The sequence below is a fragment of the Malaclemys terrapin genome, chromosome 1 (assembly GCF_027887155.1).
Source record: "Malaclemys terrapin pileata isolate rMalTer1 chromosome 1, rMalTer1.hap1, whole genome shotgun sequence".
Taxonomy (NCBI): Eukaryota; Metazoa; Chordata; order Testudines; family Emydidae; genus Malaclemys; species Malaclemys terrapin.
In genome coordinates this window covers 239,972,087-239,997,260 of record NC_071505.1, presented here as the reverse complement: position 1 = coordinate 239,997,260, position 25,174 = coordinate 239,972,087, and the positions used below count along the sequence as shown (strand labels likewise).

Sequence of the window (25,174 nt, the reverse complement as noted above, 5' to 3'; positions counted from 1 at the left end):
TAATGGGAAAGCTTCAGTACGGAAGGGATTAACATCTTTCCATGTTAAATAGTTCTACCTGCTTGTATTCAGTCACTTTCTCACTTTAACAGATAACTTTTATATTTTTTCAATGACTAATTGTTCACTGTTGTTTCTTGTTTAGGTTGACTGTGTTTTCTCTAATAATCTTAATCTAGTTTAGAGAGAGAATAGAGTAGCATAGGCTTGGAGTCTGTTCTCTTCAGGTTCACTTTTGGGTTGTTCTTTATAAGGTCTCCACAACATTAGCCTGAGATGTTTACCTGCCCAAACCACACATTTAAGAGAAAACTAAATATAGACAGAGAGACCACTCATGGGACAGGTACTGTAGATAAATTCACTATTTTAAAATAATGTTTAACTTGACAGTGTCCCTTTAAAAATGGAGAGGGGAGGGACTGGTGTGGATGTCATGGCAGAATTAGTGGCCCACCCTAGGGGACACCAGCTAGGATGTGATGATGGTTGAATCCCTGGAAGACAGGTGTTTGCATGAAATACCTATCAGCAACTCTCATACATAGCCAGGTCTATATAATTAGGGGCTTTAAAAAGATCAGCAAGGCCATCTAAAAATCACTTTCTAGGCAGCCAATGTAAAGAATGCAGGATGGGTGTAATGTGATCACAGTTACTTAAACCAGTGAGCAGACATCCTACTGCATCTGCAAACGCTGCAAGAGGCAAAGAGATACCCTGCTGGAAGCTCCGGTACCAAGGAATTACAATAATTAAGCCTTGCCGTCGCTTGGATATATGTTGCTCTTGCAAGGTTTTCATGAGCTAAATAAAGGCACAGCCAGAGCAAATTGTGTAATTGGGCAGCGGGGGGGGAAGCAAACACTTTTGTACCATGTCTGACACATGGACTTTATAAAAGTTGTGGTCAAAAGGGACAGCAGGATTTTTCTCTTGGTTCAGTATCTCTCCCTCAGTAAGCAGGGCCACAATGGAAGAGGGAATCCCCACATATTAATGAATTGTCTTCTCAGAACTGAGGCCCAGAGAGTCACATTCAGGTAGCATTCATACATTCCTTCAGGGCTGAAACTGGTCTAGCAGGGTCCATGGTGCAAAAAACTAGGTAGCTGTAAATTATTGACTAGTACTATTAGGGTGACCAGACAGCAAGTGTGAAAAATCGGGACGGGGTGGGGGGCAATAGGCTTCTATATAAGAAAAAGCCTCAAATATTGGGACTGTCCCTATAAAATCGGAACATCTGGTCACCCTAAGTACTATGCAGTTGACGCTCTATCCTGTGTTTAGAGATGAAGTTAGCAAAAAGTCTCATAGATGCTTTGAACAACATGGGAGAGAGATTAAATTATTGCGGGACACCGCAAATCTGATAGTACCGACAGAGTTAATAATGACGTTAGTGTCCACTGCCCGCAATTGACTGCTATCTGCTACGTATGCTTGGGACTGAAGGGAAGCCCCAGACGTACCAGTAGCATTTTTTAATAATAGGTGAAAAAGCCAATAGTAAATCATATCCAGAGCTGCTGAGACAGTGAGTGAGCATGGCTAAAATGGCTGTCTGGCCCAGATTTAAAACCAGCAAGACAGAACTCAGGAAAGATAATATTATTTTTGTGATATTTTGTATCTATCCATTGACAGTGCTGTTGTTTCCTCTACTACATTTCTAGAACTGCTTGCTTATTTATTGCAGAATCATTAAGTGATCTGAACCTTAAAAAAACAACAAAAATAAACCCTGTTAACTTTGAGAGATTTTTGTAATTTTATCTAATATCTCTCAAGTAAATGATTAACAGCCAGAGTGTGATTCAGCTACAAAACAAACACTAGTACATGTAATGGACCCTGAGAATTCTTTATAGCACAGGGCGAGATTGTGCCTCTCCCTGGTAGAGCTACCTAATTTGTTTGGTTTGTGTGTGTGTGTGTGTGTGTGTGTCTGAGAAAGTGTGATGTATGAGAAAGTCTGGTGTGTGTGTGAGAAAGTGTGAGATTTCCTAGAATACCCCACATGCTAAAGTCAGGCACAGTAGTTCAGTAACCCCTTGCGTGAGTCTTCTACTGAGGCCTTGGCTACACTTGGGGATTAACAGCGCTGCCGCGGCAGCGCTGTGAAGCGCAAGTGTAGTCGCGCCGCCAGCGCTGCGAGAGCTCTCTCGCAGCGCTGCAAGTACTCCACCTCTCCGAGGGGAATAGCTTGCAGCGCTGCAGGCACTGATTACACTGGAGCTTTACAGCGCTGCACTCGCTGTGCTCGGGGGGGGTTGTTTTCACACCCCTGAACGCAGCAAGTTGCAGTGCTGTACAGCACCAGTGTAGCCAAGGCCCTAGATTGCATGACCCACCATAAAATGGAGGCACTGTGGGTTTTCTCCCCTCTGAACTGAGCAGCAGAGCTTGCCCTGCACAGAGGGAACCCTGCACCACTCCAACATCCCAACCTCCCTTTGTGTGATTCCTCATCATCCCCAATGTGAGCTGGTGCCTTCAAGGCATAATCTGACACTGAATTTCTAATTCATGTCTGCCAAACAGAATTGAGGTCTGTTTCCTCTTTGAAATGTAATACTTTCTCTAATCAAAACACTCAGTCACTTTTCATTTATCTGTGGCTGAGACAGCAGCGGAAGAATATCACAGTAGTCATGGACACTTCAAAGGGTTTGGAAACGAACAAACTGAATGAAAATTTCATAACCGCAAAGACAGGTTGGGTCAAGGCTTACTATTGTAGTAACTGGTTCACAGGTCTTCTTCCTGTGGCTGCTATTCAGAGGGGTTTTGCAATTTAGAGTAGCCACATTGGAAAGAAGGCATTTGAGATAAGATGCAGTTTTAAGCTTTCAGCCTCTGTGGTTTTTTCATGATCAAAACACTAACGTGGGAGTAGAAATGGAGCACAAAGGAAGAAAACAAATTTAAGTATGAATAGTATTGGCAATGTTACAGCCACCCAAAACAACATTTTACAAGTAAGTATGCTAAAAGAGTCTTCTCGAAAGGCTCTGATCTCCTACCAAGCCAAGCAAAATTAACTTTAAACTAAAGACACCAACCATTTCTTATAACAATATGCTTGGCAGCAAACGGATATATTAGAATTCACATAAACTTGGATTCTGTGATTCCTGGAAAGGAAACTGCATCTGTTACCTGCTGCTGAAAATGCTGGCTCCTCTACAGCATGCCCTTGGGCATGTTCTATTTAAGTGGTTTGAAAATATGTGATTATGCTTCATGTGCTTGTCCAGATTCTATATCCTTATGGAGACAGTGACATTTATAGTATCTGCAGGCTGGCGTATTTCTTTTGCTCTAGCTTTTAATGGGTATCCCTGTTTTGTTGCTGAAAACTTTAAGGAGAAATCTGGGACTGACAGTGGCAGGAAAGGTTTGACACACACAAGCTGTTACCTGTGTGTGGTGGTAATGTTAGAAATTCTACCCCCTTTTCATTTGCTTGGCCTAGTCCACAGAAACGCTTCTTTAGTTTCTCTTTATATGTCTTATGAACGTGTCTAAGTCTGCTCATTCCTTCACCAAAAATGATTCAGACCTGAGGGATACTTGTACTTGGTAAGTAATTAGTAAATAAGTCAGATAAACACTGTTCATTGAGAAATGTAGAAGCACATTGGACAGGATTCATAAAAAGCTTTATCAAATCCTGATAATTAAAGCTTCAAACATTATCAGCAGTTGGTGTGATAAGTCCATTTCAGTGTAAATTTGTTCACTGTTACTAATATCTGCCTCTTTCTGAGCAATCTTTGAATTGATTTTCAAATCTGGAAAAGAAGTACATGTGTTGGGGAGGAGGGGCAAGTCTTTAAAATTAGATCTTATATAGTGAACAATTTGATCTTACAAATCTAGTCGCTGGTCCTGGAGAGTTTAATTCCACACCAGTCATTTTTTGCATGCAACTCTGCCTGAAGCTAATGGGAGTTGTGTGAAGAAAAAACTGCAGAAGCAGGATCCAGATGGAAGAGTGTGATAGAATTAATTCTCTTCCTTTAAATCATGTTCCTTTAGGTTCTGATACAATAGGACTTAAGCATGCCCTTATTAAATAGCTTGCATGTTTTAATAGAAGCAGAGCTGTTTTGTAACTGCCTTACTCTGAAGTTAATGGAACGACTTATACACATGAGTGAAGTGTAGATTAATGTGAAGTTTGCAGAATTGGACCCTTTATGATTTGCCTGAGTTAAATATGTTAAGCTGAAACAAAATATGAGCTGTTTGAATATGTACAGTATAAAACAATCAGTCTGATGTACAGTTCTTGTCTTGGTTTCTGCTCAAATCTTTCTTTTCCCCACATACTAGTCATGGTAAGAATATACAGTGGGATTCCACCCATTATTCAATAAAAATACTGGTAAATAATTAGTGAAGTCTTACCGTATTCCTATATATTATATTGCTTACTGTATTGCTATATTACTGTGTTGACCTGAAGAAGAGCTTTGTGTAAGCTCAAATGCTTGTCTCTCTCATGTCACCAACAGAAGATGGTCCAGTAAAAGATATTATTTCACCCACCTTGTCTCTGTACTACTATATGGCAGTAAAATCCAAAATGTGCTGAGAGACATATGAACACATAGGAAGAAGTAATCCCTCGCCTGGAAAACTGCACATGTTGATATCTGAAGTCTCTCCCTATCCTTCAGCAAAGATTTATTAGCTTTAATAGCAGGTGCTGGATTGAGGTTTCCTATTGCGAAGACATCATTATTTTTAGTAAATATATTTCATTACATTGACTAGGATACTATGAAGTATTATCATGAATAATTAAAATTAAGCATTGGTTGAAAAATAAATGAACTAGGTACACGTTTGTGATGCATAAATTCTGCTATTTTACTTCATTTGTTCATTTATTCACTAGGTCACAAGTTCAGTGATTCTTAACAGGTTTGCCAGTCACTAGTGCGAACTAGCAAGGTTCTGCTGTACTTCCTTATGCGCAGGTGTGGAACCACAAACAGAATGCTCCTTTACCCGCACTGCCCCTACACTACATACTGTACTGTTACACAGCAGAGCTGTATATTGAGAAAGCTGAATACGGAATGTATTACTGAAAGCTGAGTGCGGAATGTAAAACTGAGGATTAGAATAATCCTCTATGGCAGTGGTCACCAACCGGTTGATCGCAATCAACTGGTCGATTCTGGAGACTCTCCCAGTCGATTGCGATCTCCAGCCACTAAAAGTCTGGCCGTGTGGTGTAGTGGGGCTGCTGTTAAGGCAGGCTCTCTGCCTGCCCCGACCCCACGCTGCTCCCAGAAATGTCCAGTACAGCCTGCCCCCGCAGGGGTGGGTAGGGAGGGGGCACGGGTCTCTGCACGCTGCTCCTGCCTGCAATCACTGCACCCGCAGCTCCCATTGGGCGGGAACGGGGAATTGCGGCCAATGGGAGCTGCGGGGGCGGTGCCTGCAGAGAGGGGCAGCGCACGGAGCCACGTGTCTCTCCCCCCCTCCTCCCCCAGGGGTCAAGGGTGCGTTGGCCCCTTCCGGGAGTGGTGTGGGGCTGGGGCAGGCAGACAGCCTGCCTTGCTTAGCCCTGCTGCACTGCCGCCCAGGAGCTGCTCGAGGTAAGTGCTGCTCAGCGGGAGCCCGCACCAACCCCCAGCCCTGAGAACCTATCTTGGAGCCAGCACCCCATAGCCCCTCCTGCACTCCAACCCCCTGACCCAGCCCTGGCCCTCCTCCCGGAGCCAGCACTCCCTCCTGCACCCCAACACTCTGCCCCAGCCTGGAGCCTCCTCCTGCACCCTAACTCCCTCCCAGAGCTTGCACCCCTCACCCCCTCCTTAACCCCAACCCCTTACCCCAGGCTCAGTCTGGAGTCCCCTCCCACACTCCGAACCCCTCGGCCCCAGCCCAGAGTTCACACCCCCTCCCAACCCCCTGCCTCAGCCTGGTGAAAGTGAGTGAGGTTGTAGGGAGCAAGCAATGGGAGGAGTGGGCAGGGAAGGGGCGGGGCCTCAGGGAAGGGGCAGGATAGATCCTGGGTTGCACTTAATTTCAAAAAGTGATCTTGTGCATAAAAAGGTTGGAGACCATTGCTTTACACTACCTTACACCCACCACCCCACTCTGCGTAGGGGATGTGACAGGGTCAGGCTAGAATGCCGTATTATTCTAGATTGGGAGAACCCCTCCTGGGGCCACTACCAGATGGCACAATTTGAGCTGTTCTGAGGCTGCTGTAAACTTGCACCAGGGGCTTAATTGGATCCTGGCTAACCTCAGGTCTAAGAGAGATGGGAAGGTGGTGTAATGATATTTCTGGCTCCTCTCCCCACTTGAATCTTCTACCAAGTGCAGTTTAGGTAAACATGAGAATCTGGCCCAGAATTTGACTACAATGCTCGTAATTGTAAAATATTTTGTGTACATAATTACTGAAGAATTCCAGAAGAAACTAAGAGCAGGTTACCCTGAGGGATAAATAATACCAGAGATTCTTTGTGAAAGATCTGCGTTAGCCAATGCAAATTATTGGGCTCAATAAATAGGTAACTAGGTGAAATTTAATGGCCTGAGATATAAAGGAAGTCAGGCTTGGTGATCTAATGGCTCCTTCTGGTCTTAAACTCTATGAATATATTCATTCCACATATTCATAAAAATAAGTGTACGTTATTTTCTGTAAACTTGGTCTAATAAATTGCACTGCTCAGAACATTCTTGAGCTCCTGCTGTTGTATGAATAAATTTCACAGGTCTTAATCAGTGAGCTTTACATTAAATGTTAATGGCCAAATTTTACCCATGCACAGCTCGTATTGAATTGAGTGGGAGCCAGATTTCCCCCACGTGAGGGAGAAAGTTTAGTTCATAGGCACAGCATGAGTCCTTTGCTGAAGTCACAGGGACTCTGCGCCTTGCAATATAAGGGCCTAAACTAGGTGAATATCTGAGAGGACAAGGCAGATGAGGAAATACCTTTTATTGGACCCACTTCTGTTGGTGAGAGAGACAAGCTCTGTGCGAGCTTGAACTCTTCTCTCTCTCACCAACAGAAGTGGGTCCAATAAAAAATATTTCCTCACCCGCCTTGTCTCTCTAATATCCTGGGATCAGCACAGCTACAACAACACTGCGTACAACAGTGAAAATCTAAAACAGATGGGAGTTAGTGCTGATTCATAGTATTGACCTAGTATACCTATAAATTCTCTCAAGCTTTCCACAGCAGTTTGGAAAAGAAGAGTAAAATCCCCCAATCAGAAAGATGAGCCAAATAGGGGATATGGACCAGTTTGGATCTCTCTCTTTACTTGTCAGACAGACTTTACAGTGGTGGGGCATTCCAGACTTATGTGGACTTACACTGCTCAGATATCTGGTCATTGTTCATCCAAAATCTGTGGCTAAATATAAGCTGTAGTTTGTATGTCAAATGCCAAACATAGGCTTCATAGTGTATCCCTCCTTGCCTGGGCCTAATGTTGCCTGATGGACATTTATTCTGAAAAATCAGGGCCACAAAAACTAAACGTGATATATTGAAAAGTAAATTATTCAAGATAATGTTTTTCAAAATCACCATGTATCATACATAGATTAGAGATCCTGGAGCTCTTCTTTTAGACCCTCTGTCTAGTCATTTTGATTGTACTTATAAGAAGCTAGACTTCATAGAAGCATGAAAGAGAGGGTTTTTTGGTGGCATGTGCACCTGTGTTGGAGGAACTCTGTGTCACTGCATGTATATCCTTAAATTCTACTAAAATACTTCATTGTAGTGCCGTGCACATTGTTGGCACTAAAACAATTTCAAATCTATGCAATGGATAGTATATTTTTGAAGGTAGTTTGGTACTTGAGAAGTATGAAGGACATATAGTCTTCTTACCAGAACAGGTACAGTATGGTCAATGGCAGGAATGAGCAAGCCTCCCAACACTTGGCTCTGCTGATGTGTCTGCTGCTGATGTCCTTCAGCTGTGACCATGAAGGACCTTTAGAGGCCAGAGGATAGTTGAGTCTTCATGCTTTTTCTTCCAGCTAAGAGCTTGTCTACACATGGAGCCATTCAGGAATAAAAAGGCATATTTATTCCAGAATAAGAGTGTCTATGCATGGAGTATTCCACTTTAAATTCACAGCCTACCTTATTCTGGAAGAACTTTCATGTGTAGATAAGCCCTTCGATTGCCAAATAATGCTAATCTTCGTGGGTTTGAGGCTTTTTTTTTTTAACGTGCATTAAGAAATTAACTAAAAACTGACAACACGTTTAGATATTAGATGATTCTTCACTTCAGAAGCGGAAAAGAAGTAAACAAAATACACTTGGTAAATGTATTTGCCTGCTTGCCGCTTGGGGGTAGGGGATAACCAAGCAATCAATTTCTGTATAATCAGTTTTCTTTTAAAGCATTCTTTTCTAGTCTTAATGGTTGAAAAGAGAACCTTCCAAGTGTGACTGACCATAAAGCAATGAATTGCTGTCTTTTTATTATTTATTTGTATTACTCTAGCATCTTGGAGCCCCGCTAATGGACCAGGGACCCTATTGTGTTAGATGCTATACAAACATAACAAAAAGAGCTTTCTTCCTGACTCAGCAGACAGCTAGCTCCAAGACCTCTGCAGCTGCTCATAGCTTCACTTGCTGAAGATATAATGGGCTGGACTGTTCAGTTTCACTCTCCTGTTCTTTAAGAAAGCTATGAGTATTACAGATGTATGAGTTAAGAAAGCTATGAGCATTAACTATCTTTGAAGATACACCGCTACCCTGATATAACGCGACCCGATATAACATAGGGATCGGATACAGAGGGACCTAGACAAATTAGAGGATTGGGCCGAAAAAAACCTGATGAGGTTCAACAAGGACAAGTGCAGAGTCCTGCACTTAGGACGGAAGAATCCCATGCACTGCTACAGACTAGGGACCGAATGGCTAGGTAGCAGTTCTGCAGAAAAGGACCTAGGGGTCACAGTGGACGAGAAGCTGGATATGAGTCAACAGTGTGCTCTTGTTGCCAAGAAGGCTAACGGCATTTTGGGCTGTATAAGTAGGGGCATTGCCAGCAGATCGAGGAACGTGATTGTTCCCCTTTATTCGACATTGGTGAGGCCTCATCTGGAATACTGTGTCCAGTTTTGGGCCCCACACTACAAGAAGGATGTGGAAAAATTGGAAAGAGTCCAGCGGAGGGCAACAAAAATGATTAGGGGTCTGGAGCACATGACTTATGAGGAGAGGCTGAGGGAACTGGGATTGTTTAGTCTCCAGAAGAGAAGAATGAGGGGGGATTTGATAGCAGCCTTCAACTACCTGAAGGGGGGTTCCAAAGAGGATGGAGCTCGGCTGTTCTCAGTGGTGGCAGACAACAGAACAAGGAGCAATGGTCTCAAGTTGCAGTGGGGGAGGTCCAGGTTGGATATCAGGAAAAACTATTTCACTAGGAGGGTGGTGAAACACTGGAATGCGTTACCTAGGGAGGTGGTGGAGTCTCCTTCCTTGGAGGTTTTTAAGGCCCGGCTTGACAAAGCCCTGGCTGGGATGATTTAGCTGGGAATTGGTCCTGCTTTGAGCAGGGAGTTGGACTAGATGACCTCTTGAGGTCCCTTCCAACTCTAATATTCTATGATTCTATGAACATGAATTCGGATATAACGTGGTAAAGCAGTACTCCGAGGGGGCGGGGCTGCACACTCTGGTGGATCAAAGCAAGTTTGATATAATGCAGTTTCACCTATAACGCGGTAAGATTTTTTTGGCTCACAAGGACAGCGTTATATTGAAGTAGAGGTGTAGTAGTATAAAGTGGAATGATTTTAAAACAAATGATGTTAGGAGAGTAGATGGGATTGGCTGCAATTGAAAAGATGGTGGTGGACATGCTGTAGAAGACAAATAGATGATAAGATGCCAAAGAAAATAATGCAAACATAACCAAGGTCAGTCCAAACTAGAGGCCAACCACCAACTAGATGGTGGGATGCATAGGCTGGGACATGACCACACTGAACTTAATGGAGGAATATGTCATGGACAAGAATGAATGGTGGTGTGGTACTTGTCTCCGTTTCTGTAAAGATGCTTTGTGAGAAGGAGGAGAAGAATAATTAACAAAGGTAGGCACTGGGGGGGTAGATTCACGAAGGGACTTGTGTTGAGACATTCAGCATCCCAATGCCTAATTTTCAGGTGCCTAGAAACTCACTGAGATTCACAAATCTAGAGTTAGGCACTCCGGCTTCTAATGAAGGGAGGGTGATAGGCACCTAAGAATGGGATTCACAAAAGCCAGTATGCTAGGCAGTTCCCCACCTTAGCTAGCCAATGGGAGATGCCAAGGAGATGGGTGTTTGCTAAACTCTGCCCCTCTCAGGAAGTTGGGTGCCTAAATCAGGGCTGGAGGGAGGCAACTATCTCTGCTTGGGATTCTCAGGTGTGACCTTTTTTGGAGGAAGAGGACAACCTCACTTACCTGAGAGGTGGCAGATTCCTGTTCAAACCCCTTCTTTCCCTTATCCCAAGTGAGTACCCTAACCACTGGGGTAAAAGTTCTGAGAGAGGTCATCCTCCTTCTTTCCTCCTATGCCCTCAGCCATTTCGTATGGAGTTAGGCATGGTCTGAGCACATTTACCAGACCAGGCCCTGGAGGCAAGTTAGGCGGAGGAATGTCTGTCTTCTCCAAGTACGTGCATTGCATTGGGGCTTAGGCAGGAGATAGGTGTCTGGATGCTGAGAGTGAGGCAGCAGTACATGTTCACAGAGACAGAAATATAGGTGCCTAGGAAACTTTTACAGCGGGGGTAGTCAATAGGCAGACCGTGGGCCATATTTGGACCACCAGACGCTTTTGAACGGACCCTGAAATCTTTTTATTTACTTATTATTACCATTATTATTATTATTATTATTATTGTTTTCTCTGGAATCTGGACCTTGACTATACCTTGACCAAGAAAGTTGGAACTTGACAAAAAATAATCGACTACCCCCATTTTACAGAATAAAATTTAGGAACCTACAGGATTCAACAGCAACGGAGCAGGGGGGTTGTGAATACCAGTGGAGCTTAAATCTGTGACTTAAGCATCTAAAGTGGCAGTTAGACATCTAAGTTCCTTTGTGAATCTAGCCCTAAGAACTATTCAAGAGAGGAGGACCCAGAAAAGAAGATGGAGGATAGACAGGCTGGGGCAAGGGTAGAGCAGTGGAAACCTACCACTTTTAGCATCCAGGAGATCCCTCTGTGTGTAAATATGGTAAAGGGACCCCATCCTATATGGGGATATATGATTTAGGGTGTGTTCCGGGTGAATGCATCATCTGTTTTCTCTCCCCTGAGATGAAGAGGAAGTGCAAGTTGGAGGAGAAGAGGGGAACGTTTGAGGGACAAAGGCAGGCCAGTGTGGAGCCTGAGGGAGAGAGTCTGTGAGTAAACTGAGAGAAACTGGGAGTGACTGAGAGAAACTGAGAGTAAGTGGAGAGACTGAGTTTTGAGCAGGACAGACAGAAGATGAGGGTCTTTTTAGTGTAAGGTTGGCTGGTGAAGTCAGTCCATGTGTGATGGCGTGTTCCTGAGCATCCATTCCTGTTTGTTCCTGAGCATTGGTTCCAGTCATTTCCTATCATTGATTCATGTTGTCCTGGACATCCAGAACAGGAGAACCAAAGGTCCTTCAGATCCAGTGGGTCTGGTCTAATGTGCACCTCCTCCCCGCACCTGCAAGCAAGCATCCCTGGAGTTGAATCCATCTCTTCAGGAAGTCACAAGAGGTGCTTGAAGCTCAAAGACAGACTTGGGCATTAGCATCCAGTGAGAAATTTGGGGAAAGAGGAACCTTGAACAAAATTATGATGACCTATAAGATAATAGCCTATAGCATATAGATATAGATATATTTATTTATTTAGAGAGTTATATTTAGTTAAGTACATAGTGTGTGTATGTGTATTTGAATCATTATTTTTTTTATTATATATATTCTTCAGTTATTTAATGTTACTGTAGGTAGGTGGAATCCAGTTCCATTTGTTCTGGTTTAAATAAAATTCCTGTTGTTGTTTTTGTGGACAACCAGTTGTATTACTGTGGCTACTTTTTATCACAGTGCAACACTCCCCCTTCCCCAGCTCTCTCCTGCCAAGTAATTATTATATCACCACTGTGACGGATCATTACTAAATAAATCTTGGCTGGTGGTTTTGGGATGGGGTGACCCTCAGATTTATTTCAAATTATACCACAATAAGCCTACTCTGAGAGGTCTGTTTACAGGATCCTAAGGGATTGGGTGTGGGGGAGAGAGGAGAAGAGAGCTTCAAATGTATCTAACATCTGTTAGCTAATATGAAGGACAGAATCCCAAGCAGGGCCCAGGGGCAGCATCTGGGAATTGGGGTTGTCTCTGGGTTTGAAGCAAACTGCCCACCAGCTGCGTGTCTTCGCTTCGCCTTCCCCTCATGAGGAAAATGTCTTAAGCAGAATTTGCTTATCCTTGTTACTTAAAGGTAATTAGAGAGGAGTGTTCCAGTGAAGTGAATGGTATTTCATAGATCTGCTTATTGGCTGAAAACCAAAAAGACACAGCATTTGAAACACATGCTAACAAATGTTATGTGAATCTGGAGAATTTAACCTGTTGGATAACAGGAGAAGGGGAATATATTCTATGTAAACTGACTGGCTTCCGACCTCAGTCATTATTTAAATTGAGCCTTTCCTCTAGAGCAGGGATCAGCACGCAGCCCGTCAGGGACGGTTTGTTTACCTGCTGCGTCCACAGGTTCGGCCGATCGCAGCTCCCACTGGCCGCGGTTCGCCGCTCCAGGCCAATGGGGACTGCGGGAAGCAGCGGCCAGCACATCCCTCGGCTCACGCCGCTTCCTGCAGCCCCCATTGGCCTGGAACGGGGAACCCGTGGCCAGTGGGAGCTGTGATTGGCTGAACCTGTGTACACTGCAGGTAAACAAACGGTCCTGGCTCGCCAGTGGATTTCCTTGATTGGCCGCGTGCCAAAGTTTGCCGATCCCTGCTCTACTGGTAAAGGCACACAAACAGTCTCTATCAAAAATTGTTGTTGTTTGTATTAACATAGCTCCTGAGAGCCCTAAATCACAGAACCCCACTGTGTTAGGTGCTGTACAAAAACAGAATGAAAAGATGGTCAAAGAGCTTACAATTTAAGGCTTCGGAAGAACTATATTTACTGTTTAACAGATCTTCTGCACTGGCTTATGGATCGAAAAATACACCCGGGACCTGATTCTGGTCTCAGTTACACTGGTGTAAATCAGGAGTAAATTCTAGAATTACTGAGGTGCAAAACTAGTGTGAGAACAGTCAGGGCCCTTCTTTTAAATTTCATAGCAAAAATGACCAATCAGGCTAATTTTGCAGCCCAGACAGACTTGCTTACACCAGTTTTTCACCGATATAATGCCATTGTTTTCAAAGGGGCTGATTCTCTACTGCCTTGCATATTGTATATTCACATGTATGCAAAGTGAATATAAAGTACTAAAAGTTCAGAATGGCAATGTTTATATCCATGGCATGTACGTGTAAATGACTAGACAATGTGCAAGGCAGTGAAGAATCAGACTCATAATCTTCATTTAATTTACCAGGTTCCTCACACTGTTTGAATGATGGTAATTCTTAGACCTCCTGCATAGCTGCAAAGTTTCCAAACAGGTAGAATTCATGGCCACATCCAGTGGTTAGCATCAAATTACATACAGCAGAAAAGATCTGTTGATCTAAAGTTGGTCTAAAGTAGTAAATCACTGAGCCATGCACACAACAGTGCCAGAATGGAGAAAATGCATTAATACCACATTATTTTGTTTTATAAAGCCAAACAAAACATCTAGCTAGTGTTGGTTGGCTTGTCATCAGCAATGTTGGCATGTTAAAGTCTGTAGTGTTTTTTAAATATGCAAAAGAAAAATGAATATATGTCATTCTAGAAAACTTCAATTTTTGATTATACGTCTCTAAAACGGGCCAAATGGATTTTATTCTTTAGTTTGGCAATCTTTCTCCCAGGATGAAATCTTTCATTCCAACTTTCAGCCCAGACAAAGTAAGTTTTGTAGGGAAGATTGTATATGCATATATACATATGTGCATGTGTGTATATAAATAAAACATTAATTATAATGGTGAAGACTCAAATGCTCTATTATAATTCAATAAATTACATTATACAGTTAAAGAAGGATCAATTGAATTCACTTCTTGTATGAATAGTCCTTATGCTGCTAAAGATATGCTTGTGTAAGGCAAGTATTATTTAGCCTAAAGATAGAACTAAGAAATGAGAATCATTTTTACCACACTTCATATTTTAAAAGTTAATTTTATAAGAAGGTCTTTTTGTCCTTTCTAGTACCAATGGAAAATGGCAAGTTTAAATGTGAATATAATTGAAATCCAAGTTAAAAAAAAAAAAAAATGCTACAGTTCATACATTACCCGAGTATACAATAGAGATTTATTCTGTAGGTGTAGAATTTACCATTCTATTCTGACAGTGTAAAGGAAGGAAAAATGTCAAGAGCATTACAGACTTCAAATGGAAAATCAAACTCTTCAAACCATTCCTGCTTAGATATCAGATGTGATTTTGGGTTAAGTTTATGTAATAATGTTTAAATAACTTTTGGAACCATGATTACTGTGTTCATATGATTGTGAGCATAAACATTTCTCTCTTCCAGGAAGCAATTTAGAGTTCTGTTTTGTGCTGCGATAACTGCTGTGTTAAGTTAGAGTAATACAGCAACTACAACCCTTTATAGAGCAAAGAAAAGAAGCCTTTTATTTTAACCTTGCTGAAAGCGGAAATAAAATGAGCTGTTGCATACCGTGTAGAACTGCGCAAAGACTTAAAACATTTTTTCTTGTGAGTAGTCACTGTGGTTTGTATGATTTGGTGAGACTGCAAATTGTTCATCCTGTCAAGCTTAAAACAAACAGACTCAAAACACTTCCTTTCTTTTGTTAAATTATGTGTTTCTGCAGAAACACATATCTAAAGCTATCCCTAAAAAAAATATGCTGGTTGAGTATTTTCCTTCTATTGAATGGGCCATTTATTTCCCTCCCTCCTATATTTCTAGCTGCAATGCTATAGAAGATTCCTGCAGTCATGCTTGGTTAAACCTGAGGTCAGAATACAGGAGCATGCTGCTTTGAACTGCGGTTTTGCAGGAGAAAAGAAATTCATTCACTTTTCTAAATTGAAAGGAGTGGGCAGGGGGAATCAGTTCCACAGAAAATCAGAGAGGATTGAAAATGGGTACAGTTTCCTGCTTGTGCTCTAAATGATTGGTCACACTGTGCCAGTGCACTTGTGTTTTAGAATTTCCTCTCTCATCAACAGTTACTACTGTGTGTCAAATAACACCCCTATGGAGGCTTATGATAAAAATATGCATTCTGTTTCAAATACAAACCAACAAGTCCATCAGAGAACTCAGAGCAAGGAAGAAATCTGATTTAATACTTTACCCACCAGGCCCAATGATTTCTCCCTTCCTCATACACCTGGGCTGTGGGGACCAGTGAAGCACCTCCTTGGGATTGAGCCAGCCCTTTGGGAGTGGCAGGGAGACACACAGCTAGGGTCCTGCAATTCACCCAGATTGTAATGTGGGGATTCCTTTTCCATGGGCCTAAGGCATCAGTGGCCTCCTTCTGCCAAATGACATAAGCTAAAGAAAAGCAGAGTAGGACACACATGGGTGAAGTCAGCCTTGCTCCAGAGCAGCAGGAACTCCCCCAGTGCAACTGGTGCTGGCACCAATAGGACAGGAAGAAGCCCAGCCGAGACGCATCGTGTCCCTCTCCCATCCCCAGTTGTCACAGTTTCTGGATGTTGGCTGTTGCTAAAAAAAAAATGAAACTGGGGGCGCTTTCTGTCTCATTGGCTGCCTGTTTGCCCTGCACTGTCACAGTCTCTGCCACCAGCTTCTCTTCCCCTGCCCTCTGTGCTGTTCTCTGGCCCAAGGGTTCTCAAACTTGATTGCACCACAACCGCCTTCTGACAACAAAAATTACTATACGACCACAGGAGTGGGGACCGAGACCTGAGCCTGCTCAAGTCCGCCGCCCCGGGTGGGCGGCCCAAAGCCCAAGGACTTCAGCCCCACTACCAGCTGGTGGAACTTAAAGCCCTGTCAAACCTGCTCTAAGTTCTACCAAGTTGCACCAAGGGCTGATTGGCTTTCTGCTGCCTGGGTGGCATGTATATGTATGTAAAGGTTGCATACTATCACCTTTCTTCTTTTATCCGTAGGTGAGCCACCCAGAGCTCTCGCATACTTGACATAGCCCTTCATTATGTCACCACAACTGGAATGGGACTGTAAATAGTTTTATGAAAGATGGAGAGGTCGTCTGTCCCTGGTTGAGCCCACAGTTAGGAAAGGAAACTTAGGAAAGGAAAGGAAATCCTGGCCCCATTGACTTCAATGGGAGCCTTCTCATTTATTTCAGCAGGGGCCAGGATTTCACCCTTGATGTTTAATATTAGTGAGAATCAGATGTGGCTATTATGGAGATTATGAAAGTGAGTGCTGGTAGTTGTGATAGATGGGGCTGCTTGACATTTTAGCTGGCAGATGGGGTCACTCTGCAGCACTGTTCCCTCTGTTCCTAGATCTACTGAAGAGCATTCCATATAGCTGGGGATCCACACGTGGGGCAAAGATGGGAGTGTCACATGTATTTTCCCCCTGCCAGCCCAGGCTACGTTAGCTTCTAAGTTGAGTAGTCTCTGCCCTGTGGAGTTCATTTGATGAAGCTCGAGGAACAGTGATGGTAGAGAAGTTCCTGACAGCTTGGCTCCAATGCCAACTACCTGTAGGGAGGTGGTAAAGGGTGAGCGGGTATCAGAAGCATAAAGCCTCCATGTGAATGGTTCTGGTCTCCACTGAAACCCCGGGGTTTATGCAGCCAAGTCCCCCTGTCCTGCAGAATAATCTAGGAAATGATCCTCAACAGAAACCTCACTGAGATTTTCTCCAGCTCGTAGTGTTGCCAACTCTAGTGACTTTACCGCAATTCCCACAATATTTGGTGATTTTCTTAAAGTCCCAGCTGCCAGAATCAGAGAATAGCTTGACATCATGAACCTTACAGATGCCCAAGCGCCAGAAGGCAACACCCCTCCCCCCCCCCAAAAAATATTATTTTTAAAAGTTCATTATTTTTAAGTCAGTCTAATAACTTTTGGGAGCCTGATTCATGATTATTGAAAGCTTGGAGTTGGTAATATTGCCCATCTCTCTTCCCCATTTCGGTGTTCCCTGGGAGGGGGCAATCTGATGCAAAGCACACAAAGTAACGTTATAGATATATTAGCACTGCATTATTTAGATGACCCTGCAGAAACAAAAAGGAACTGTTTTTCATTGCCACAAGAAATACTGAATACAGTTGACTTATCTGGCAAATAATGATTAAAGATACTAACAAGAAAGCTGTCCAAGAGCAATTCATTAATTAGAAGGCCTAATTATAGCCAATAGACAAGTTCCTTTGCCATAAACAAACCGATATATATTTTTGGCAGACACCATCCCCAGGGGTCTGTCAGTTTTTCTGCCTACTGTACTGGCCTGTGCAGCAACTGTGAGAATGCTAAAAATAATTTGGCACCCCCCTCACAAAAGTGTGTGTGTGTGTGTGTGTATGTATGTATTTCTCTACCCTAGAAATGCAGCCTCCAGCTGTCTTGACTCATGCCAGAGGTTTCTTAATACCATGGAATTAGCTGACTAAAGAAGCATGTCTACTCAGGCTACGTAAGGGTTCCATGAAATAAACTCTAGTCTGATTTCCAGCACCCTGGGAATGTCTGCCTGCAACTAACATTCAGTATCCCAAATAACCCCAAGGTGACCTGCTCTTTGTAAAACTGCAGCCAAGAAAAACCCTGTTTAACATAACAGTGCAAAACTTAGAACATCAACTTGAACCATGCCGACCTCTTAGCTGCTGGGGTCTATGCAGATTAATTTAACAATAGGCAACCTTGAAAGGGAGGAATGTTCCAAAGAGATCTCCTTCACCCATCTCTTCTCCTTTAATAAATAGTCAGGAGGCTTGGCTTAGAAAAACTGAAAGTGCCCCTTGTTAGGAAACAATGGGAGTTACAGCAGAGAGGCAGCACACCGGTAATTTGAATCTTAGCAGAACAAAGTTACACCTCCCATAGACTGCGGCTTTCACTGGAAAAATTTTGATTGAGAATTAGGGTCATTTTCTGGAAATTTAAAAAATAGACATGGTTTTGCCTTTTGTTGTCCATACATTGTTAGTATTTTATTAAATAAATAAATGACCCCCTGACCTGAGAGAGAGTTTCAACTGGCTTTCATGCAAGCAAACTGGCTAAAGACAAAAACTTTCCAGATGGGAGTTGGAGCTTAGACATCAGCTAATGCTTAGACATGCCCACCACTCAGGAGAGATGCAGCAAGATAAGATCTTGAGCTACGGGGTGCCAAAGGGAGACACTTACCTTTGCTGAAGAAGAAACTATCTTACCTTCTAATTACATTCTCCATTGTAAAAAGAACAGGAGTACTTGTGGCACCTTAGAGACTAACAAATTTATTTGAGCATAAGCTTTTGTGGGCTACAACCCACTTCTTTGGATGCATAGAATGTATATATATATATATATATATATATATATATATATATACAGAGAGCATGAACAGGTGGAAGTTGTCTTACCAACTCTGAGAGGCCAATTAAGTAAGAGAAAAAAAACTTTTGAAGTGATAATCAAGATAATCTTTTATTGGACCAATTTCCACTGGTGAGACAAATGTTTGACCTTAAACAGAGCTCCCAGACTGGAAGAAAACCTCTGTGTATGCCTTAAAGCTTGTCTCTTTCACCAAAGTTGGACCAATAAAAGACATTAGCTCACCAACCGTTTCTCTCTCTCATATTCTGGGACCAACACTATAAACATGAAATGTTTACACAGCTAGAGGAACACCTGAGTGAGCAAAGGGTAACGTGTGCTGTCCGGAAGGCAGTCGTTGAAAAGTGGAGGGTGGATGGAAACCAGCAGGGAAAATTATAAAAAGGGATGAGAGTGGTTCAGACAGGCAAAGAATGCTGATTAACAAATGCAAATCATTTGAACACTGAGTGGGCCGGTTAGAATAACTAACTTCAGTGCAGATCTAAGTTACACAACAATCATATTGTAAGCAGTCTCCTGACAGAAATAGCCTTGAGTCTTTTAAAACTGGAAACAGCACTCATGAGACTTGTTTTGTACCGACAGAGTGGGGGAAAGGAAATGGGTCAGTTTGCCTAATAGGTATTTTTCCAGGTGTTTTGTATAACCGAAGCTAAGTGTATGCGGAGCATGGGAATTAAGTGTTCACTGTTACACTGATGAATTTCTTCCGTGTATTAGAAGTAAGTTTGTTTGCAGTGAAACTTGGCCATTCAGCTGTGACACTGTGATATTGTGTCTCTACTTGGACATTTGTAAGGCCCCAAGTCAGCTGCTCTTCTGCTGCTCGAGGCTTTGCCTAGACTAGAAAAATAGGAAATAGCTTTACTGAACAGTTAAGTTGGGTGATTGGCACCCCCGGGTCTTAGCATCTGCAAAGCCCCACTTGCATTACTGCATCCTCCCTATGTGTGTCTGGATGTATGGGCTGATCCTCTGCTCCACCCTGCCATAATATGCTCTCTTGTTGCTGGTCAGCTGAGTGGTAAAGAATGTCCTAATGTCTGTGACAAGCCATCAGCCCTGCAGTGTATTTTCCTTGGAGTAAAGTCCTGTTGCTCAGATTTTACTTCATTTTTCCAGGATTTTGTCCCTAAAATTCCTCCACAATCCCAGCGTTGTGGATAAAGTGCAAATTTCCAAGTCTATACCTGTTTTTGTTTGTTTGTTTGTTTTTTAAAGTCTATTACTGTCCTTGAGCAGTATATTTAGTGGCTTGTCCCATCAGTTCTATCTTTTAGAAATAGGCTAACTCTTGGCATCCCATCTTGGCATCCAAAAATCCACTCTGTTCTTTCCACTAATACTACAGAATGTGTCGTACAGGGGATGTGAAAAAGACAGTTGTTTTGCATATAAAGAACCTGATATACTGCTGGACTACACTGGTTTTAAAGCCATTGGGCCAGATCAGGTGGTGCAATGAAGCAACACCAATTTACACCAGCTGAGGAAAATTTCAGTGGAGATACATCAGTGTAAAACCGGTGCAACATTGGATAATCAGGCTATGGAAGTAGTAGTATAAGCATGAGATGACACAGCTGAAATAGACACACTACACTGTGCTCGCTATTATTCTTTGACAAATAAAATTTGTCCTTCAAAATACAAATGGGCCGCCAGCATATTGCTACATGCAGCATATTTCTGTTTGTGTGGGAGTAGTGGGCCTAATTCTTCTCTCACTTGCGCTGGCTTTCCTCCAGTGTAAAGCCATTGACTTCACATGAGTCATTTCTGATTTATACCCGTGTGAGAGAAGAATTGGGCTCAAAGTCTGCAGTAAGACCCATCCATATTTGAAATTCATGCTGAGGTTACACAGTTATCCACAGCACAGCCTGAGGCTAATATGTTGCTGAATAGTTTGTAGAACAACTTGCAGCCGGTGTGTACATCCACTTGCATAATTTAACCATATAAAAAAGGAGATATCCCATGTAAATGAATAAGGCCCCCATTCCAGCCTGCCTATGAGCCTTCCCTCACTAGCCCCTTGCACAGCAAGGCTCTGTACTATGCAGAGGCTCTGTGCACTGCCTACATAATTCCTTGACCTTTATACTGAAGAATCATAGTGGTTTGACTGCAGAGGGCCTTCCATGGCCATAGAGGAGGGAGCTAGACTTTCTCCATAATGCACATCAATTTTGTTTTTAATCAAGTTGGTGTATTGGGTACAGCAGAAGCCGACAGGTAAATTATCTCCTTTAGGTCAGGTTCCAATGTTGCTCTATAAACTGGCCACCAGAGACTGCTTCTGTAGCCAGCAGCTGTCACCATGCGGATGGAGCCAAAATGTGTTACCTGTATGGTGTCCCTGAGCGCCTATGTTTGTTTCTTCCCCTGAGACTCTCACGCTGCTGTGTATGCACTGAGCCTACTCCTCCCAGAACTTTTAAATATACTTCTACGTTTTCTTTGTTTTCAGAACAGCTCTTGATTAATATTTGATATTCTTTTCAGGTTTCATTCCCCTTCACCAATACTTCAAGGCACAGAGGAGTTGGTACAGGCATTGCCATGAAACCTAACTTGAAGCAATGGAAACAACTAATGCTGTTTGGGCTATTTGCATGGGGTCTCCTTTTCTTGGTGATCTTCATCTATTTTACAGATAGCAACACTGCTGAACCAGTTCCAAGTTCCTTCTCTTACATTGAGACGAAGAGGCTCCTGCCCATTCAGGGCAAGCAGAGAGTTATTATGGGAGCAATACATGATCCATCATCCTCTGAAACCATAGATAGGAACGAGGTGCTTCTTAACGAAGATCTCTTAGATTCATTTAAATCGGGGACCGGAAGCATTAAAAAGTGGATTGATCTAGAGGATGGCTTTGAAAATGAAGAAGAGTTTTTTCCTTCCCAGGTAGGGAGAAAATCAAAATATGCTTTCTATCAAGGGGATGACAACTATTTATTTGCTGCTGGTCAGCCTCAGCAACACAGCAACATTCAAGAGCTAGTGAAATTCATCTCTCCCAATGAGGATGATCAGAAGGAAAATGTTTTACAGGAAAAATGGACCCATGAGAAAAGAACAAAGAAAAGAAACCCAACACGCAGGAGAAGCCAGCTGTTTGATGAGTCTGATGATTGGGATGGGTTATATTCCACAATGTCAAAATCCTTCCTTTATAGGCTTTGGAAAGGGGATATCTCCTCCAAGATGCTGACCCCTCGCCTGCAGAAAGCTATGAAAGACTATCTGAACACCAACAAGCATGGGGTGCGGTTCAAAGGGAAACGACGAAACTCCAGACTGACAGGAGACCAGCTCATCTGTGAGCTCAAGGACAGGGTGCATGTGAAAACAATAGATGGCAAGGAGGACCCCTTTTCAGCTCTTGGATGGGAAAAGCACGTTCCTCAAATTCCACTGGGCAAACTGTATCCACATGGCTTCGGAAGCTGTGCCGTAGTTATGTCTGCTGGTGCAATACTGAACTCTTCTCTAGGGGATGAAATAGGTGGGTGAAAATGCATCTCACTCATAAGTGTGTGTGTGTTCATCTATCAAAGGGTCCATCCTTTTTCAGGGATAAGCCTGATGATCCTTATTCTTCTCTCTCCCCAGTTTTACATCCGTATAACTCCATAGACTTCAGTGGAGTACTCCTGTATGACACCAGTATAACTGAGAGAAAATCAGGCCCATGGTAGTCATTCATTTTAAGAGGGTGACGTCCTTTTATTTATTTTATTATGGTTTGGGGCACAAAGAATGCATTGAGTTTAATAGAACCGTGACAGTTTTACATATTGGTGTGATGCATGTTTACTTCCTTAACAGGTTAGCTTTATTCTCAGGCTTTCATTTTTAAAATCTTCATTGTATTTCTGTCTATACATTAGTAAAGTGTAAGGAAAAGCTTTTGTTTTGTTTGTTGTCTTAGGATTTCTTTACTGATGTGACACAATCATAATATGTTAAAAGGATCAAGAGAAGGAAGAAATATATGCATCAAATTTCCTCCATTTGCTTCTGGAGCACCAAGAATTATCTCTCACAACTTTCCGTAGAAATCTTTGGATGTACACTAGTAATTCCTCCCATCATCCAGGATTTCTCATCTTCATACCTGCTTCATCTTACCGCTCTGTCTCTGCCACGGGTTTCCCTTAAATCTCTGTGATCTATTAGAACCGCTGTCATTATCAAACTACTCTAATGGGCTTCCAGCACAGCACAAGTGCCCTGCCAGCCTGCAGCTAAAATCAAAACTGAGTAACCCCCAATTTCATGAGAAGTCCCACTGATTTAGAAACCTCTGAGGTGAAATAGCTCAACAATTCCTTCCTCCCACTGTGTGCTGTCACTGAAATGAAGCAAAATCCTTTAGTGTCAGAGTCTCAAACCAGCACAGGTATTTTCGGTGTGGTGTTGGGTGGTCACCCTGCCATTGTGGTGCCTTCAGTGCCCATTTGACTCCATGGCACTAAGCTTTCCCTCATAACAATTCTGGTCATGGCAGCCTCATGCCACTCACTCTGTATTCTTGTGGAGCCTTTAGTTTAATTGGAAATGTTCACCTGATGTGTCTCTCCTGAATGGAAGAGTCCCAGTAAAAGTTACAGGTTTGAAATGCCACCATTAATAAGGCCTTCGTCAAATATTTCAAACCCCTCCATCGGAAAAGCCTGTGGGAAAGGAACAGGGAAATGAAAATTAAGGTTTCTCTCAGAAGCCCCCTCCAGAACTTTGTCAGGCAGTCAGGGCTTAGCGGAGTGCTTGGTCACAGAACCTGTACATCTTTGGGCATCTGATGAATGCTAGAGTGACCCATGCAAGGCCCCTGTTCTGCTGCACCGGTTCTAATGCCCACTCCAGTTATTTGGAAATGCTCCATTGGAGTCAGGGTGTGGGATATAGCATGCTGCACACATAGCGTGTGGTGGAATGGTGATGCTGGCCCTGCCATCAGCCTTTCTGCCCCCAAGCTTCTCCTTCCCCAGGCACAGATTTTCAATCCTGAAGAGAGACCAACTAGAAAGGAAGAGATCTTCTGATGGAAGAACATGGGGTGCAGCTCCAGGTTGCACGCGCCTTCTCGTAGTTTGTGATATGCATATCAGGGTTGTAATTAGATATCTTTCCAGAAGCAAAAAATTGATAAAAGAGGATCACAGGGACTTTTTATTAGTAGCCCTTTAGCTCCCTCTTCTGTGTTCCTATTAGAAATGCTGTCATAGACTTTAATTTGCTCTTCGCTTTTTGGACTCTCATCATAGCTGTTTTTGAAAGAAAATAGATGTTGCAACTGTAAACACTTTAATTGTAGATCATGTTATTTAATGGCAAGCACAACTGTTTTGGCAGCATCACATTCTGTTGTGAAGTCGTGTGGAGGTTTTATTTTCCCCTTAACATGTGAATAGTAATCAGTCATTTTATAGCTTTATCCTGGATACCTCAAAATACTTCACAAGGTTTAAAATCACTCCTCTTAAAAGCAGCTAATACAAGTGTTAAACTTTTTTCTTTTAAAAGAAAAGGTTTTTACACGTGATATAAAAGCCAGCACTAATAGATGTGGGAAGTTTTAAGACGCTGCTAAATGGTGTTAACAAACACACAGTGAACTGTATAACTCCCTGTGGTCACAAGATTGTGGTCAAAACGTTCAAACCTGGACACCTAAAGTTAGGGTCCTAAAATCCCATATTTAGGCACCTAAATGTAAGGGGTTTAATTTTCAGAGGTGCTGAGCCTTGCAGCTCCCATTGACGCTTCTGGGGAAAAAAATCAGGCCACTCATGTTTGGGTGGAAGGGGCCAAAATCTTTTGAGCCAGAATATGTGAGGCCATTGCACGGTGCACAGAGATGTACACCCCTCCCTGCTTGGTACCAGAAGGAGCTGGGGAGCTCAGCACCTTGCAGATTCGGGCTCGTACGGCTCAGTCCCGAATCTCACATTCCCACAAGTCGTTCCAGTGACCTCAGAGTTAGAATGTGTTGATCTTCAGGTCGCACTGCACTGCAGTAGCTCTCCACTATTTTTCCAGGCCGACGGCCTGGGTGAAAAGGGGAGAGTTAATGTGGGTGGGACCAGCGTAGTATGCAAAGTGAACGCTGGGCTCCATGTGGAATGATTTTGCTATGGATGGGTGCATTTTAAATATAGTTAAATTAATAACTGTTATAGTAACTCATTGTACTCATCAGTTAAACCATCACATGAGATGAGGTGGGTAGCATACTTTGGCCTAGATGATCCCCCCTCTCTCCATAGGCAGAAGGGAGAAAACTCATGTAGATCCCAGGGCCAGGTGTGAAAGCAAGAGAGTACTGTCTGTAGTGGGGGTGCCATTCTCACTGACCCCCTTTCTCATCATTCCTCTGCACCCCCTTCCAACCTCTTCTGAAATCTACATAAGCAGTAGGGAATG

The 25,174-nt window shown here is 42.9% G+C and overlaps 1 protein-coding gene across 1 annotated transcript in view; it reads left to right on the top strand.

Annotated features, from left to right (window-relative positions):
- ST6GAL2 (ST6 beta-galactoside alpha-2,6-sialyltransferase 2) overlaps positions 1–25,174 on the top strand; it is a 79,822-nt gene that overhangs the window by 24,867 nt on the left and 29,781 nt on the right. Inside the window, exon 2 of the mRNA XM_054010527.1 lies at positions 21,248–22,253. Within this exon, the coding sequence (XP_053866502.1) occupies positions 21,305–22,253 (949 nt within the window). The 5' untranslated portion in view covers positions 21,248–21,304. The remainder of the gene's footprint in view (positions 1–21,247; positions 22,254–25,174) is intronic.